Raw genomic sequence first — 18579 nt, forward strand, 5'->3', positions numbered from 1 at the left:
AAGCCTTTGCTTGCATATAAATACTGTTGAATGACCTTAGGAACCCAGTCATGAACTCTCACACTGCTTCAAAAGTTAATGATGCCTATCCTAGATTTCACTGGATTTAATTTTGTTTTCCAAAATTGGAATATTGCAAGATATTGTGAACCCTTGCCTTAAAATATGTTACAAGTTTTTAAATTAGTATTTGTATTCAACTTGGGGAATGGGGAGAATACAAGCTTTGTTCTTATTTAATTATGCTTGACTCATATCAGGATTATCATAGCCCTAGATATTGCTATGAATTTGTTTTAAACTGCAGTTATAAAGATCAGCCCTTACGAATCTGAGGTGGTTTTTATGGTATAAAAAGTATCTAATTTTAAAAACAATATGCCATTATTTAATACCCTTTCAACTAAAGGATATTTACATTTACATCATTCCTTTTTTATCTGGTGATCAGCATTGTCATATTTTAAGACACAGCAAGAGATCTATGCATGAAACTAGTTGGCAGTATTTTAACTGGCACACCATTTTTCTAGGAACAGCACATATCCCGAACAAAAACAAAACAAACCCCTGAAAACTGAACTCTGAACAAACAATCCTTACACATTGTTGCAAGCAACCAGCCCCAAAAATAAAAATTAAATTTCAATTTCATCTGTGGAATTATCAGTAAAGTTGAGTGTAGCCACACCAAGCCATTTGATCTTAGTATTTCAGGTGCAGAAATAAACTGGAAGAAAAAAAGAATGAAAATATTGTTAATCTCTTATATGTTTGCTAGTTAGAGAACTGAGATTTGTCTGCTGAACAGACACATGCACAACTACATATTTTTATTAACAATGGATAACGGAGAAGTAAAATAGTCATTTGCATTCTCCAGGTTTAAATCAAATGTCTTCAATTGGGAACTACTCATTTAATAAATCCCAAATATTTTACTAAAACTGAGTTATCACTCTCCTCTGCTTCATGATTCATGCTCCCAAAATGGTGCTTGATTTTCATTTATAGATTTAATATACATGACAAATTCTATTTCTATAATATATCCTGGGGATTTATATCCCAGTCATTTACTTTAAAACTAAACAAAGTAATAAATATCAGAGAATCAATGTAAGTTCTTTCTTTCTTTCTTTCTTTCTTTTTGAGACTTGTTTGGTCTTTGTCAGCTGAATAATGTGCTTCGAATAATGTGCTTTTTAAATCAAGAAATTAGTTCAGTCTCTCCACCTATTCCTTATTACCAATATTCAGCCAAATGAGAAATGAAGGTATTTCTCTTTATAAGAGTGGTGAAGGAGACAATGCCAAGAAAGTGTGTAAATACTCTGATCAGTCATTTATTCAGAAGTGTTGACTGTTCATTATGAAATGAAATCAGTCAAAATGAACATTTCTGTTACTTACTTATAATTATGATAAGAATGATTGCAGATAATACACCCAGAATAATCATCATCTAGAAAGTGAAAAGAAAACAAAATAATTAACCTCAAACTTGCTATTAAAAGGTAACTTAGCTTTTATTTGAATGGAGAGACTACAGGTGTGCCCTGTATATTATGACTAAAATAGTTAAAAGGTGTGATTTAATCTTTAAAAATATTTATTGAATCAGCCCCCTGGAGTGATTTTTCAAGCTGAAACTTAAAATGGATGCAAGGTGTCAAATTGTATTATTAAAGTGTTTCTGAACTACTTTGGAGAGGTAATTCAAAAAATCATTGAAGGCAGGCAGCAGTAGAAAAATACAAAACCCATTGTTGATATAGCAAGAAAAGAAAAATGGTAGGAAAATAAGTCTGAATTAAAAATGAAAAAAAAAATGATGCCCCTCAAACTTCAATGATTGAGATAGGATGGTTGGATAATAAAAGCCAGATCTGCAGCAGCTATAGTTGTACCATACAAAGGAGTGCTGAAGTTCCTTTGTATAGCTCTGAAAAAGAAAATTAGGTTGCCCTTCAATTCATTGGGAAGTGGAACACTTTATTTTCTGTATCATGGTACCACTTCACTGTGTTTACTGGAATTGAAGCACTGCAGCGCTGTTCACACAGCTATAGGTGCTGTTGCTCTCAGTTGGGTTTTTACAGTAGAAAGAATATGTATAGAGAAAAAACAATAATGCTAGAAAATTATTTTTGTATGAAGAAATCTGGAAGCAAGTCCTTGTATGAAAGAAAAAGAAACATAATGTTTGTTCTGAGTACTTATCATTATGCTAGATAATCCTAAACTTTCTCCACTGCTTCTGGAAGGAGAGTCCAGGATGGGTTAACCCTCAATCCTATTGGTTGAGACTGAGTTATAAATTAACATGTTAATTAGGCACCGCCCCTTGCCTGCCCCCAAGGGCTCAGTTTTTAAAACTCAGTCATTGGAATGAGACCTATGAGTTTTTGCTTAGTAATTTAATGTGAAAATTAAGTACATTAAAATGAATTTTTTTACTAACATGTTTTCTTTCTCCTTTCTCCTTACTGTTTTTCAGATGCAGTTGCCAAGTAGGGGTCTCTGCCCTCCGTGGGCACCACCCCCATCGCTTGTCCCTGTGGAACCTCTTCCCTCAGAGGGTACCGTTTCGAAGGGGGACTCAGCCTCAGGTCCCTGACCTCAGCGGTCAGACCTGGCTGCAGCCGAAGGTGGGGGGGTCCGTCCCCCCCACTGGGAGGCTGTTTGGAGGAGCTGGAAGGATGAAGGGACTTCCCTTCCAGGCTGCCTAAGAGCGGATCGCCGCATAACGCCGCCGCCGCCACTCGCTGCCAGCCGATCAGCTGTTCGGCGCCAAAAGCGGATCGCCGCCGGAACGGCCTCCGCGGCCGCCGCGGGCGCCGCCATTCAATAGGCAGAGCCAGGGGCAAGGAAAAAGGCCCCTTGTTGACGGAGGCGCGCTCGCGCGCGCGCTGAGGACCATATGTTCGGCGGCCTCATTAAGCAGCCTCCCATATGATTGGCGGCTCCCCGGGATGCAGGGGATCGATCGGCCGCCGCGGCTGCAGGCGCTTCGGCTCGGAGACCTCAGGCTCTCTGATAGCCACCGGGGGATGAAGGGCATAGGCGATTGCCGCCCTCACTGCTCGCGCCCGCCATCTTGGATCGCATTTCGGGCCGCGTAACGGTTGCAGCCGCCATTTTTAGTGGAAATTGGCGGGAACCCCCCCCTGCCTCCTCACTCTCCTCATAGTCCTCCTATCAGGTTGGAGGGATGGCATGAGTGGGTGGAGCCTTTCTGGGCAAAAGACCGTCCGCCATTTTGTGGAAAGTAAAAAAGCCTCGGTCAGTGACTTTACTTCACCGCAGAGCTGTGTTTAGTCAAATTGCCTTGTTTTCCTGCCAGAGAAGGTGGCATGCCCAGATGTAGTGGCCAAGGCCAAAGATAAGGCCAAATCTAAGCCTAAATCGCAGGGAACTTCCTCCTCAGCTCTCAGAGAAGCCGAAAGGAGGATTCAGGCGCTAGAGCAGAGGTTGGAGACTGTTTTCCAGGCCCCTTCCCTGTCTGCAGGGCCAATCCCAGGCCATCTGCCATCAGGAGCCTTAACACCACGCTCCATGCCTCAAGGGGATTTGCTACCAGGAAGGGATTGGTCCCCAGATCGCCAGCTTACTCATCAGGCTCCAATGCCGGTAAGCAGGCCAGGGTCTGCCAGCAATACAAGGCCTTCATGGGGTTTTTCGCCTCAAGCAACTGTAGGCCCAACTGCTTCATTCACCCCCACAGCGGCTGGACTCAGAAATCAGAGTGACACCTGGCAGAATTTATCTCCTGCTCTGCAGGAGATGATTACTAATGTATACTCACAAGGAGTAGCATCGGGGGTGCAACAATGCAGCCAACAGCCCCATCAACCAGGCCGGAATTTGTGGTCTGCACCGCCCCTTTCGGGTTTGGAGTTCTCAGAAGGGACATTACAGGAGGACAGCGACAAGGATTATGACTTGTCCGATGACGAGACAACTCCTGAGCCACCTTCAGTGGCTGGACTCTTTAAGCCTGCCTTGTTCAGGACCTTATTACACAAGGCAAAACTAGCGGTGGACCTCCCCGGTTCTGCAAAAGCCGCTGAAACACCAAGGTCAACCATCCTACTGACAGAACCCAAACCTGAAACAGACCATATCCCGGCACCAGATATTTTTATACAAAACGCCAAAAGACCATGGCAACAACCAGCGGCAGCTCAAGGCCCCTCAGCGTTGGAGCGCAAATTCTATACCTGTGACGAAGAGCTGGAGAATCTGCTCCAATTTCCACCAATTGACCACCCAGTGGTAAACCTGGTGTCTAATGCCATGGTTCCTGCCGAGTCCGGGGATAATTTGAAACCCGAGGACAGGAAAGCGGAGATCCTGCTCCGGAAATCGCATGCCATGTCTGGATGGGGCTTTCGAGCAGCAGCCGCTGCTTCCTTCTTCAATAGGGCTTCCATAGCATGGATTGAAGAAATGATGTCCAAACTGGGACCGGAAGATGGTAGGCTGCGGCAGGACTTGAGTAAACTGCTAGCCGCAGCGGAGTTTTCGGCAGACGCTACTCTCCATGCTGCCAAATTTTCAGCGAGAGGGATGGCCACAACGCTTTCATCCAGACGCCTATTGTGGCTAAGGAACTGGCAGGCTGACACCAAATCCAAGTGGCGCTTGGCCTCCTCCCCTTTCCGCGGCGCTGACCTCTTCGGGGAGGTGCTGGATAAAGTCCTTATTGAAGATAAGGATAAGAGGAAGGTTCTCCCCAGGTCCAACAGGCGGCAAGATAGGCGGACTGCACCGTACAACAGAAGACAGTCCTTTCGTTGGGACACCCCCTCTGGAACTGGCCACAACCAGCGACCATACTCGCAGGGCCGATTCAACCAGTCCTCCTCCTTTCGAAATGACCGGTCAGGGTTCCAGGACAGAACCAGAGGATATCACCAGGCTAGACGCCCATTTAGAGGCACTAGCCAGAGGGGCTTCAAACGCCCCAAATGACTCCGACGGCGGTCAACCATTAGGAGGGAAGCTCCGCCTTTACAGCTCATTCTGGCGAGCCACCTCCTCGGACAAATGGGCTATAGCCACGGTGTTGCGAGGCCTCAGATTAGAGTTCCTTCAGCCCCCACCCAACCGTTTCATCCAGTGCCCGACACCTCGGAACCCTGCCAAGAGTCAGGAACTGTTTCAAGAGATAACGCATCTATTGCGTATACAGGCCATAGAGCCGGTACCGCAGCACGACTGGAGAACCGGTTTCTATTCTATGATCTTTACCGTACCAAAATCATCGGGAGGTTGCCGTTTGATCCTGAATTTGAAGCAACTAAACCTGTACATCCTGTACAGGAAATTCAGGATGCACTCGTTGCAGACCATCCTGACGGCAATACGCCTCCAGGACTTTTTAACATCACTGGACCTGAAGGAGGCATACCTACATGTACCAATTTATCCTCCTCACCGACGGTTCCTACGATTTTGTGTCGAGGGCGTGCACTACCAATACAAGGCCATGCCATTCAGCCTTTCTTCAGCGCCCCGCACATTCACCAAGCTACTGGACGTCCTCACAGCGAGCCTGCGCGCACAATCGGTGCGCCTAATGGCCTATTTGGATGACATCGTGATCTTGTCCAAATCACGTGCACAGGCTCAACAGGATCTCGCCCTGACGATGAGGACCTTGACGGAGCACGGCTTTACCATCAATGTGCCCAAGAGTCAGCTGATTCCATCTACCACGCTCCTACATCTGGGCTCCATCATCGACACGACTTCGTGCATGGTGTACCTTTCCCCGGAGAGAAGGAAGAACATCATGTCTCTCATCTTATCCGTCCGGAGAGACAAACGGACATCCCTGGCCTTTTTGTCCAAGGTGCTAGGGATCTTAGTCTCTTGCATAGGGATAGTTCCGTGGGCCAGACACCACATTCGAAGCCTTCAATGGTTTCTACTGCCAGCCCAGAAGGTTCGGACAAGCCATTCCACCGTGCGGGTTCGTCTTCCAAGGGAGGTGAAGGACTCTCTCGCGTGGTGGGTCTCCCCAGCCTTGTGCCGTGGGCTGTCGTTCAGCACGCACGATCTAGTCACTTTGACTACAGACGCCAGTCTCTCGGGTTGGGGAGCGCATATTGGCCAACAGTGCGCACAAGGCCTCTGGTCCAGGGAGGATCTCAACCCGGTAAACATAAATTTTCTGGAGCTCAGGGCAGTTTTCCTGGCTCTCCAGCACTTTGCTCCCTTTCTTCAAGACAAACATGTACTGGTCCTGACGGACAACGTCGCGACCAAAGCTTACCTCAACCATCAGGGGGGTACGAGGTCGCGACGCCTCATGCAGGAAGCTTCGGCCCTTTTCACCTGGGCTGAGAGGAATCTAGCATCATTATCAGCGGAACACATCGCGGGGGTCGACAACACTCAGGCCGATTGGCTGAGCAGGACCACTCTCGACCCGACAGAATGGAAGCTGGATTCGCGATTGTTCCACAAAATCACGGAAATTTTCGGTACGCCTCTGGTGGACATGTTCGCGACGCACACCAATGCGCAGCTCCCCAGATTTTATACTCGTTTCCCTTCGCCCAGGGCGGAAGGAGTCGATGCTCTGACCTCCCGTTGGCCGCAGGGTCTCCTCTACGCCTACCCACCGACGAAGATCCTACCGAAGGTGGTGGACAAGATTTTGCGGGAGAGGGCAGAGGTGATTCTGGTCGCTCCGTACTGGCCACGCAGACCGTGGTTTTCGGATCTAGTGTCTCTTTCAACGTCCCCACCGTGGAGGCTCCCGGACAGAGAAATATCCCTCAGCCAGGGATCGGTCAATCACCCGGAACCCCAGTGGTTTCAACTAACCGCCTGGAGATTGAGCGGAGCAGGTTGAGGGGACATCATTTACCAGATGACATTATCTCAACAATACAGGCGGCTCGACGACCATCCACCTCGAGAATATACCAGGCCACCTGGTCAGCCTTCTGTAAGTTCTGTCAGGAGAACAGTACGGACACGGAGGCGGCTTCGGTGTTGCAGGTATTGGGGTTTCTCCAGGCGGGTCTGGATCGGGGATTAGCTCCCAATACCCTCAGGAGGCAGGTTGCAGCCTTGTCCACAATCATTAGGACAGGGGATCAGAGATCCTTATCTCTCCATCCTTGGGTAAAGGACTTCCTTAAGGGCGCTGCAAACACTCATCCTCCCACAATTCATCGTTTTCCATCGTGGGACCTGTCGTTAGTGTTAAAGGCATTGACTGGTCCACCGTTCGAACCATTAAGGTCCATACCACTTAGGTTCCTAACAATTAAAACAGCCTTCCTGGTCGCTGTTACCTCGGCTAGGAGGGTTTCGGACATATCTGCACTCTCTGTACGTTCCGACCTTTGTACATTTTATCCTGACAGGCTAGTCCTACGGTTAGATCCAGCTTTCCTGCCTAAGATTAACTCTTTATTCCACAGGAAGCAGGAAATAGTGTTGCCTGATTTTTGTGCTGGGGGGAATCATCCGTTAGAACTCAGGTGGCACAAACTGGATGTCAGGAGAGCCGTCAAAATTTATATTCGACGGACAGAGCCATTTAGAAGGTCCGAAAGGCTGTTTATTTCTTTTTCACAGACTAAATCGGGGCTTGGGGTTTCTCCCAAGTCAATCAGTCGCTGGATTCGTGAGTGTATTGCTGAAGCTTACAAGACCACCACTCAGCCTCTCCCTCAGGGGATCACTGCGCATTCCACTCGCAGTGCAGCCACTTCAGCAGCCTGGAGGACCCAAGCTTCGGCTGAGGACATATGCCGGGCAGCAACGTGGTCTGCGCCTTCTACCTTTATCCGGCATTATAAACTGGACACGTATGCCTCGGCTGAGGCTTCTTTTGGGAGAAGAGTTTTGCAGACGGTTTGTTCTACTGTTAATCCCTGAATCTGCACTCTCCCACCCTTGGACTAGAACTGGGGCATATCCCATCCTGGACTCTCCTTCCAGAAGCAGTGGAGAAGAACCGTTGTACCTACCTGAACGGTCTTCTCGATGCTCTGGAAGGAGAGTCCAGACCCACCCAAGTAATCGTTTGATTCAAGGGATTTGGGTTGTGTTTTGTTTACTTGTTATGTTTCATAAGGGTTCAATAAAGTTGTGTTGGATAATAATGACTTCGTTTTTTAAAACTGAGCCCTTGGGGGCAGGCAAGGGGCGGTGCCTAATTAACATGTTAATTTATAACTCAGTCTCAACCAATAGGATTGAGGGTTAACCCATCCTGGACTCTCCTTCCAGAGCATCGAGAAGACCGTTCAGGTAGGTACAACGGTTCATCTACATTAGTCTATTTAGAGATTAGACATAGTCTAATGTATCTTTCAGTACTAAAGAGAGAAAAATGTAGTGAAAAAAGAACCAGTAACTAGAAGTAATTAGAATATTCATCTAATCAATAAGAGGCATATACAGTGATACCTTGTCTTACAAACTTAATTGGTTCCGGGATGAGGTTCTTAAGGTGAAAAGTTTGTAAGACGAAACAATGTTTCCCATAGGAATCAATGAAAAAGCGATTAATGCGTGCAAGCCCAAAATTCACCCCTTTTGCCAGCCGAAGCGCCCATTTTTGCACTGCTGAGATTTCCCTGAGGCTCCCCGCCATGGGAAACCCCTCCTCCGGACTTCTGTGTTTTTGCAATGCTGCAGGGGAATCCCAGCATCGCAAAAACAAGCACTTCACTGGCAATGGAAGTCCCGAGGTGGGGTTTCCCAGCAAAGGGAGCATCAGTGAAATCGCAGCATCACAAAAACACCAAAGTCCTCGAAACCCCACCCCCAGACCTCTGTGTTTTTGCAATGCTGGGATTTCACTGAGGCTCCCCTCGCTGGGAAACCCCACCTCCGGACTTCCGTTGCCAGCAAAGTGCCTGTTTTGGAGCTGCTGGGATTCCTCTGCTGGGATTCCCCTGCAGCATCACAAAAACACGGAAGTCCGGAGGTGGGGTTTCCCATGGAGGGGAGCCTCAGGGGAATCCCAGCAGCGCAAAAACGGGCGCTTTGCTGGCAACAGAAGTCCGGAGGTGGGGCATCCCAGCGGCGGCGGTGGGTTTGTAAGGTGAAAATAGTTTGTAAGAAGAGGCAAAAAAATCTTAAACCTTGGTTTGTATCTCAAAAAGTTTGTATGATGAGGCGTTTGTAAGATGAGGTATCACTGTACTGTAATGTACAGATATGAAAAGTAAATTTTGCTAAAGAAGGAGGTTTTTTTTTAAAAAAATATAGTTTCTTTGCTAACTTTTCCTACATGATTTATTTTGTCAGAAATAAACAAACTATCTTACACAGATGGTATAATTACAATATTTTAAATAAACTGTTCTTTATTTATATAATATTATAATTTCAACTCATAGATTTTTACCAAACTCTAAAATTCCTGATCGGGAGTATATACACTTTCATTTTAATTGAATAACACAGTGAATTTAGGCTTATGTTTGCCCTTATTTCTCTTGGAGTAAGATCACATTGTATCATATGGAAGACAAGTATACCTTACAGTTTTTCCACCAGTATTTCCTCTTCAGCTTAGCTGCACTGGTTTCAAATTGTGAGGCCCCTGCTTGTAAAGCATCTGCTCGGTTATCCAGTTCTGAAAGCTTCTGATCTCTTTCTAGTACTTTGTCTACATTGACGCGCATGATGTCCACCACCTGAAAATAGTACAGTGTTTAGGAAGTATTGAAGTAGAATAACTTTTTCAACATCCAATGAAGGAAGGAAGGCTTATTCTAAGATAAAGCACAACCTGCTTACTGAAAAAAAACCCACTGTACAGGGCAACTTTATTGAAAATTACAAAAGTTGTCATAGGTATATACTGAACAAAGTCTACTGAAGTCTTTTCTAACATACTTTCTAGATGTTAACCTTAAATGTATGCAAAAAAGTGAGATTTGTGACAATGTGTTTGACAATGTATTTGTTGGCATTGTCCAATTTGTGCAGGGTCCAAGCGACTAAAAATTAATTAGTATGTGATTAAAGAGATTTCTGGAACTTCAGAGGCACGATAGGAAGACACCTTCCCATTGTCCCTCTATTAATTTATTATGATCACGCAGGTAAGAATTGAGCTACTGAGCAGAGGAAATGATCACATTGTTTTAGAGCACTTTTTATATTAAATTAACATTTTCTGAATGAAAAAAAAATTGTCAAACAATTACCTTTTTGTAGTAAGGCAAGAAAGTATATGGAAATTGGGTTTTATAAAGGAATGAGGCTATTTTCATATTTTGATCAATAAGCAAAATCTGAGATTCCTCTTAAATCTTGAGAAGACGAGGAGGTCAAATTTAAACCAAAAAATTGTTTTCTAAGTGAGAGCAAATGCCTATAATGATTTTCCCTCTGTAGAAAAATGCAATATTTTGTTGAAATAAGTAACCAATTGGATTTTCAGATTTCCATAGTAAAACATTTCTCAATTCATGGAAGGAATATGAGGTAATTTCACTGTTTGAAATAACATAATAACTAAAGTTGCTGATAAGAATTCATAGAAACATTGCCCTGTGAAAAACACCAGGCTACTTCATCTGAGCTGATGGTTACTATAAAGGATTACATTGAATATTTTCAGGGATCTAAAAATATTTGCCTCTAAATAGACTAAGCAGATCCATTCTTTCCATTTTTAAAATCTATCCATAGCAATTTCACTTCTATGTCTGTTTAGCATTGTTTTTCCAGTTTACTACGTAACACAGCTTTGCAAAACCAGTTGGAAGGGTATTTCGTAAATTATTTGGCATAAGTATCTTAAATTCTGGACAATTGAAGCTTCTTGTAGGCAACACAATTTTTAAATCACACAGCAAATCATGTATGACTATATTAATTGTAATATTTCTTAATGTACTGTACTACCAATTCTTTATTTATATAGACTGTTTTGGCTGAAGGCTCTTATAGACAATTATGTAACATTGCTATACAATGTGTTGAATACATGCAACACTAGATTCTGTATGTGAGTGTGTAGTGCCATCTAAGGGATTGGTTTAGTAACATTGCATGGAGACAACCATGACTATTTCTGAATTCATGCATTGTTATAAAACATGATAACTATGATTAGCAAACTATTGCAATTTAATTGAGCTGATAATATAATAAACCACAAACAATGATTTATTAGCTGCAATGGCTCGGGTTATCACAATGTATTAATTCAGACTTCTTGATAGTGACAATGAGTCAGCTGTTTAGAGCATTTTAATCAATAGATTTATCTTTACCTTGGGTATTAAATCCTCTCTCCTTTTAATTGCAAAGATAGTATTTACCATATTGAACTCATTGATCATTAATGAATTGCTGTTCTTATTTCTAGATTATTAGCTTTACATACATATTGAATATTTTGCTGCCGTTATTTTGAAGTCCCAAAAAGCATATGCATAACAATTATTTGACCATAAAATCATAAACATAACCATGTTTCTATGCTTGTATAAACTGTGGTCTGATTCACTTCCATGTTTGATCCCTCCCTATGTTCCAAATTTAAAAATTTTAAAAAATTACAAATACGTCTTAAGTGAAGCTCACCTCATTCACTTGAGCCTGTGTCTGCTGCAGTCTCCGATTGCTGGTCATGTTGCTCTGAGGGGTCACTCCTGGCCTGGAAGCAGAACTGACGCCTTGGAAAGGAGTTGACCTAAAATAGAAATTGGCTGATATTACACATTTATTTATTTATTTTTTATTTATTCATTTGTCCAATACATAAATACATAGGAAGAAAATAGACATGTGATAATATAAAAGAGGGTGAAGGTGAACTTAGAGGAGAGGATATATGAAAGGAAGAGAATATATAAGATAGGTGAAAGAAAGGAAAGACAATTGGACAGGGGATGAAAGGCACACCAGTGCACTTATGTACACCCCTTACTGGCCTCTTAGGAACCTGGAGAGGTCAATCGTGGAGAGTCTAGGGGAGAAGTGTTGGGGGTTACGGGTTGACACAATTGAGTCCGGTAATGAGTTACAAGCTTTGATAACTCAATTGTTGAAATCATATTTTTTACAATCAAGTTTGGCGCGGTTCGTATTAAGTTTGAATCTGTTGCGTGCTCTTGTGTTATTGCAGTTGAAGCTGAAGTAGTCATTGACTGGTAAAACATTGCAGCATATGATCTCGTGTTTTAGGTGTCGTAGTTCTAGGCTTTCTAGACCTAGGATTTTTAGTCTATTTTCATAGGATATTCTATGAAGGATATTTAACAGAGATGTCTTTCTTTTTTGTTCTGGCTTCTTTAATGTTTCCAGTATTGAAACCCATCTTGTTTAGTAAGGTCATATGCTTCTCTAAAGCTTATGTCTATTGTCTTCTCCTCTCATGTTTTCAAATCCATTGTGAGAATTGTCCTGCTGTAAAGCTGTGTGTGGAGAAAGTGTATGGAGAGGAAGCAGTAGGGAGGCTAGTATTGGGCATTAAGCCTGAGTAACTTTTATCTCCAAGGCCCAACTTTACAATCAGAGTCTCATGTTCAGTTATGTATGGAGCAGTGCCCCTGGAAATTGCCAGTTTCTCAGATGACCATAGCCACTTTATTTGTTTGTTTGTTTGTTTGTTTGTCATACAAATATAGTATTGTATTGTATTGTAGTATGTTTAACATAAGTATAAAGTAGAGATAGAAAAAATAAAAAAGACATTAGGACAGGAACGTAGGCACAAAGGTGCACTTATATTCATGCCTCTTACAGACCTCTTAGAAAAGGGGAGAGATTTATTTATTTATTTGTTTGTTTTGTCCAACACACAATAATATACAGTGAGGGTTATAGAGGATATAATCAGGTAGAATGTATTAAAGGGGGAATAGAGGATAATATAAAGGAGTAAAATATAACTATGTTAGAATAGCAGAAAAAGATATAGGTATAGAAGAGAAGATATAGGAGAGACAAGAGGACAGGGGACGGTAGGCACTCTGGTGCACTTATGTAAGCCCCTTATCTTGTCAATTGATCTATTGTAGATAATGTAAGGTTGAAGATTTTGGTGTCAGTACTTTGGTGTCAGTACTGTACCACACTTTCCATTCTGATAGATGTTCCCCATCTCCCATTATATCTCCCTACAGCCATCTCTCAGCCTCATTTTTATAATGTATACAGAGAAGATGGCCAAAATGGCCACTGTAGGACCACAAATGAGACATAAATAAGTTCCTCTGCAGGTTCAGCAATCTGTTCCTTTTCCATTGCCACCCATGGTCCCTTTCACTATCAGTACTGTATATGGTAAATGTAATATATTCTTAGTACAATCTTCTCTCTCTCTCTAAAAGGCAACATTTTATAAGGGAATCCTTGACTTAGGATCATAATTGAGCCCAAAATATCTGTTGCTAAGTGGGACAGTTATTACCGGTAAGTGAATTTTGCCTCATTTTACAAACTTACTGCAAAGGTCTTAACTGCAAAAAACCAGTCATGAGTTACTTTTTTCAGAGCTATTGTAACTTTGAATGTTCTCTAAATGAAATGTTGTAGGTTGAGGACTACCTGTGCTACATTTGGTGGCATGTTTATGGTTTTAATTTAATAGTATGGTTTAAATTAAAGGCCAGCTTAGAAAAAGACATTTGAATGATGAACCCTAGAACCTAATGCCAATCTGATCAATGCTCCTTGTCATCAGGCTTTTGGACTTTTAAAATGCTAAGCAACATTAAGTAAACAAGGAACTGTAGAGTGTGACAGACAGAGAAGGATTAAGCAGGAAAGAAAATTAACATAGAAAAGCATGGAAAGCTGCTTCAGATGAATGAAATCATTACTCATATAGTTTATATTGTCAACATTAACGGGCAGAAAATTTCCAAGGTTTCATGCAGGAAGTCTCTTCAATTGTACCTAAAGATCTTGAGAATTTAATTTAAAATTCTAAGCATACACAATATATGAGCCTTATTAATTAGCACTGGCAATCCTTAAATTATATGGATGCATCAAGGAAATAACATAATATATGTTTATTGAATATCATGCATCAAAACTAGATAAGATATATTCTAATCAGATTTTATTTGTAAGCAAACTAACACCAATACAATTAAAATATAATTGGTGGTGTGTGGGAGTGGAATATATAGCAAAACATGGAGTTCACACATATTCCAGTAAAAGATATTGATCACATAGTCCATGGTTTAATACGTTGTATGAATACACAGTACTAAGATTTAATAACTAACCATGAATAAGCAAATGATAACAGTGCAATGCATGAATAAAGTCAAATAATATTATATTAATTACCCTGAATACTTTGGAAAGATTTCAATAAACATGTGACAAAAACACTTCCTATGTTAAACATCATATAATGAATTGTTCAGAGGAAAAGCATAAAATTGTCTGCAGAATTTGTATAATGAAATCTGTAACACTATCACTTAAAAATACTGCCCTGTAAAGAAAAAGTGTGGATATAAGCAACAAATATATTTGCACCAAAATCTTGTGAGCCACACATTTTGCACAGCATGGGAAAAGTGTAAATGTATAATAAATTCTTAGCTCTTATTTAAAAAGAATATTCACACAATTAACCCTTGGACGGTCAATTATCTTAAGAAAAACAAAGGGAAATACAAGTCAAACCAAATCATTGTAATAATTGTACTTCATAAATTTAATTACATACAGAATTTTAAGAGGCAATGCTGAGAAAGGATGCCTGCAAATCTACATTCCAGTAGATTAGGTTTCATTTGGGCATCTCTTTTCCAAGTCAAAGAATATATTTATATTCCAGCCAACTGTACTGCTTTCTTCAAGTATTTTTCACATATTGCTTTCTTCCAATTTTCAGTTTATCAGGTAAATGTATCATTTTTCTCATGAATGCATTTATAGCTCTTAAATCTACACCCCTGAGAATAATAAGGGAAGAGAATGGCTGGTATTGGCATTAAAAACAAACAAACATATAACTGCATAAAATGAATGATAGATTCCTATGGCCCTTCATATGTTTGCTTTCAGGCCAATTATAAAAGTTGAAAACCTATGCACCCCACATCACCAAATCAGTTGTCATTGTTATCCAAGAGCAATAAGATAAAACAACGTAAGTCCTTCACATAACAGAAAAGTAGAATACTGTACCAGTAATGAATGTTTGCATTCAATTAGTGATTCATTGTTGGAATGCATGCATAACAATTTTTGTGTATGACTATAACCCACGATGCCACCAAATGAGACAGGAGTGATGTGGCACAGTGAATTGTGTTCTAGCTTACCTATCTTAGTCATCTACACAGCAGAAACATTTCTTATACAGTTCTTCAATGTTAACCATTTCCAGATGGTTTTGACTTACAAAAGTTCTAAAGGTTCTGTTTACTTCTTTCCTTGACTTAAAAAAAAGTATGGTTTGTAATGAACTGGGCATTTGATGATGAACAATTTGCTGTTTAGCACATCCAGCCTATGGAGAACTACACATGATTAATGGGAATGGAAAACAAACTGATAATTTGGGTTGATGATAGGGGTAGAGGATTATTTTATTTATTTTATTTATTAGATTTGTATGCTGCCCCTCTCCGAAGACTCGGGGCGGCTCACAACAGTAATAAAAACAATATAGCAGTGGAACAAATCTAATATTAAAAAAACATATAAAACCCTATCATTATTTAAAAAAACCAAACAGCACATTCATACCAAACGTAAAACAAAGTATAAAAAAAAAAGCCTGGGGGAAAGGTGTCTCAACTCCCCCATGCCTGGCAGTATAAGTGAGTCTTGAGTAGTTTACGAAAGACAGGGTGGGTGGGGGCAGTTCTAATCTCCGGGGGGAGTTGGTTCCAGAGGGCCGGGGCTGCCACAGAGAAGGCTCTTCCCCTGGGGCCCGCCAAACAATATTGTTTAGTCGACGGGACCCGGAGAAGGCCAACTCTGTGGGACCTTATCGGTCGCTGCGATTCGTGTGGTAGCAGGCGGTTCCTGGGGTACTCTGGTCCAATGCCATGTAGGGCTTTAAAGGTCAGGATTAGATAAATACATGAACAGACATCAGCTGAACTGAATAGGGGAGTGGAATATCATAGAGATATTCCAAGTTCACCTAGCTGGGATAATAAATAGAAGAACTAAATTATTCTAGTAAATAGAAATGCTTTTATACCCCATTGTTATTCATATTAAAGATCCAGTATTTTAATAAAATAGTGCTCAGTACAAAAAAAATATAGGTAGCCTTTGTTCAGTAAATTGCTTCAAACAGTGATAATAAAGTAGCTTTATGACCCAAACTGCCATTTATGATAATTTATAAAGGAAAAGAAAGCTGAAGTAATATCAAAAACACCACCACATTTTCATTTAGCAACTGCTTCATTTAATGACTGAGGTGCTGGTTCCAAATGTGGCCACTAAATGAGGATTGCCTGTACTAGGGGTGGTATTCACTTACCGTTGCTGCTGGTTCACAAATGCGAGTGTGCCTTCTGCGCATGCGCAGAGTCTAGAAAATGTGGAAAAATAGGACAACATTATATGCAGGTGGAGCTACCCGTAGTTGCCACTGCCAGTTCTCCTGAATCGGATAGAACCAGCTGAATACCACCTTTGGCCTATACACAGAGTAATCAATTGGAGAACAATATATAGAGCCGGGGTGGCGCAGCAGGTAGAGTGCTGTACTGCAGGCCACTGAAGCTGACTGTAGATCTGTAGCTCAGCGGTTCTAATCTCATCACCGGCTCAAGGTTGACTCAGCCTTCCATCCTTCCGAAGTGGGTAAAATGAGGATCTAGATTATGAGGGCAATATGCTGGCTCTGTTAAAAAGTGCTATTGCTAACATGTTTAAGCCGCCTTGAGTTTAAAGATAAGGGCAGCATAAAAATTGAACAAACAAACAAACAAACAAACAAATAAATAAATAAAGGTTCAGAATGAACAGAACAGGCTCAATTTTTTTCCTACTTTGGACACTACAGTATGTGAAGAAGGATATAATTGTGGGAAAGCTAAAAGGGGAAACAAGAAGAGGAGGACCAGAAGAGGATGAGTGCAGTATTGGTAGATCTGAAAGATTAGATTAGGAAAATTGTTAAGGAGAAAATCTATGTCAACAATGACTTGATGGCACATAATCAATCATGATTTCCTGAAATGTCATTTTGGTTTTTATATGACGATAATCTGCAGAAGAGTAATAGACTAGCTGAAATAGAATAATGAATGCTGTTGAGGACCATTGATTCAAAATAGAACATTTATCTATCTATCTATCTATCTATCTATCTATCTATCTATCTATCTATCTATCTATCTATCTATCTATCTATCTGATTTGATTTGTATGCCGCCCCTTTCCGTAGACTCGGGGCGGCTCACAACACAATAAAAACAGTTTATAACAAATCTAATAATTCACAATATAAAATATTAAAAACCCCCATTATTAAACAGACATACACACAAGCATACCATACATAAATTGTATAGGCCCGGGGGAGATATCTCAGTTCCCCCATGCCTGATGACAAAGGTGGGTTTTAAGGAGTTTGCGAAAGGCGAGGAGGGTAGGGGCAGTTCTAATCTCTGGGGGGAGCTGGATCCAGAGAGTCGGGGCCGCCACAGAGAAGGCTCTTCCCCTGGGGCCCGCCAACCGACATCGTTTAGTTGACGGGACCCGGAGAAGGCCCACTCTGTGGGACCTAATCGGTCGCTGGGATTAAAGGAGTACTATTTTAGTACTACACTACTACTAGTAGTAACAACAATGAATGCAAAAATCATTGGATGTTTACTTAGGAAGAGTTCCATTAACAATATAGACTGTTTCATAAACCTGACATTGGGTACAGACATTTGAAGCTACAGGATCAGTAGCAGATTTTTGTGTTGAATTAATATAGCCATGCTGGAATACAGACAAAACAAGTTAAATCTAGCTGAAATATTAGCAGAGTTTATGTAATTCTACAGCAGGAAATGAGTGCCTTAATCACTACAGAACATTCACACAAACAAAAGTATTTGACGTCATCCTGTCTTACATACACAGAGCTAGGCAACAACATCAATGGCAGGAACTGCAGAACAAGTTCCTAAAGGTACAAGAGATTACATTAAACCCAGCAGAATCTGGAAAATACAGATGTACAGTTAAAACACAAAGATGAAACAAATATAAATAAACTTACAAGCCTCTAGTTCAGTGATGGGCAACCTTTTGAGCTTGGTGTGTCAAAATTCGCCAAAAAACCAAGCATAACTCGGGTGGTGTGTCACCTTGAGAAAAAAAGTTTGGACAAACCCCCCTCTTTTCCTCCCTTTCGCCCTATTTCTCTCTCTCTCCCTCTTTCTTTCCCCTTCTCTCTCCATCCCTCTTTCTTTCTTCCTTCCTCTCTTTTTTGCTCTTTCTCCCTCCTTTCCTCTTTCTCTCTTTCTTGCTTTCTCTCTCTCTCTTTCTCTGTCTCTCTTGCTATCTCTCTTTTATTCTCTCTTTCTCACTCTCTCTCTCTCTTTCTTTCCTTCTCTTTCTCTTTTGCTTTCTTTCTCTCTCTCTTTC

At 41.5% G+C, this 18579-nt stretch overlaps 1 protein-coding gene across 1 annotated transcript; it reads right to left on the reverse strand.

Moving 5' to 3' along the window:
- Nucleotides 1–658: 658 nt before the first annotated feature.
- Nucleotides 659–11685, reverse strand: LOC139168475 (vesicle-associated membrane protein 2-like). The gene is made up of 4 exons (XM_070754066.1): nt 11581–11685; nt 9519–9677; nt 1414–1465; nt 659–730 (listed from the first exon to the last, which is right to left on the reverse strand). Exons 1-4 carry the CDS (start codon nt 11626–11628, stop codon nt 714–716), a joined length of 276 nt encoding a protein of 91 aa, XP_070610167.1. The 5' UTR covers nt 11629–11685; the 3' UTR covers nt 659–713.
- Between the last annotated feature and the right edge of the window lie 6894 nt (nt 11686–18579).

This window comes from Erythrolamprus reginae, chromosome 5 (genome assembly GCF_031021105.1).
Source record: "Erythrolamprus reginae isolate rEryReg1 chromosome 5, rEryReg1.hap1, whole genome shotgun sequence".
Classification (NCBI taxonomy): Eukaryota; Metazoa; Chordata; class Lepidosauria; order Squamata; family Dipsadidae; genus Erythrolamprus; species Erythrolamprus reginae.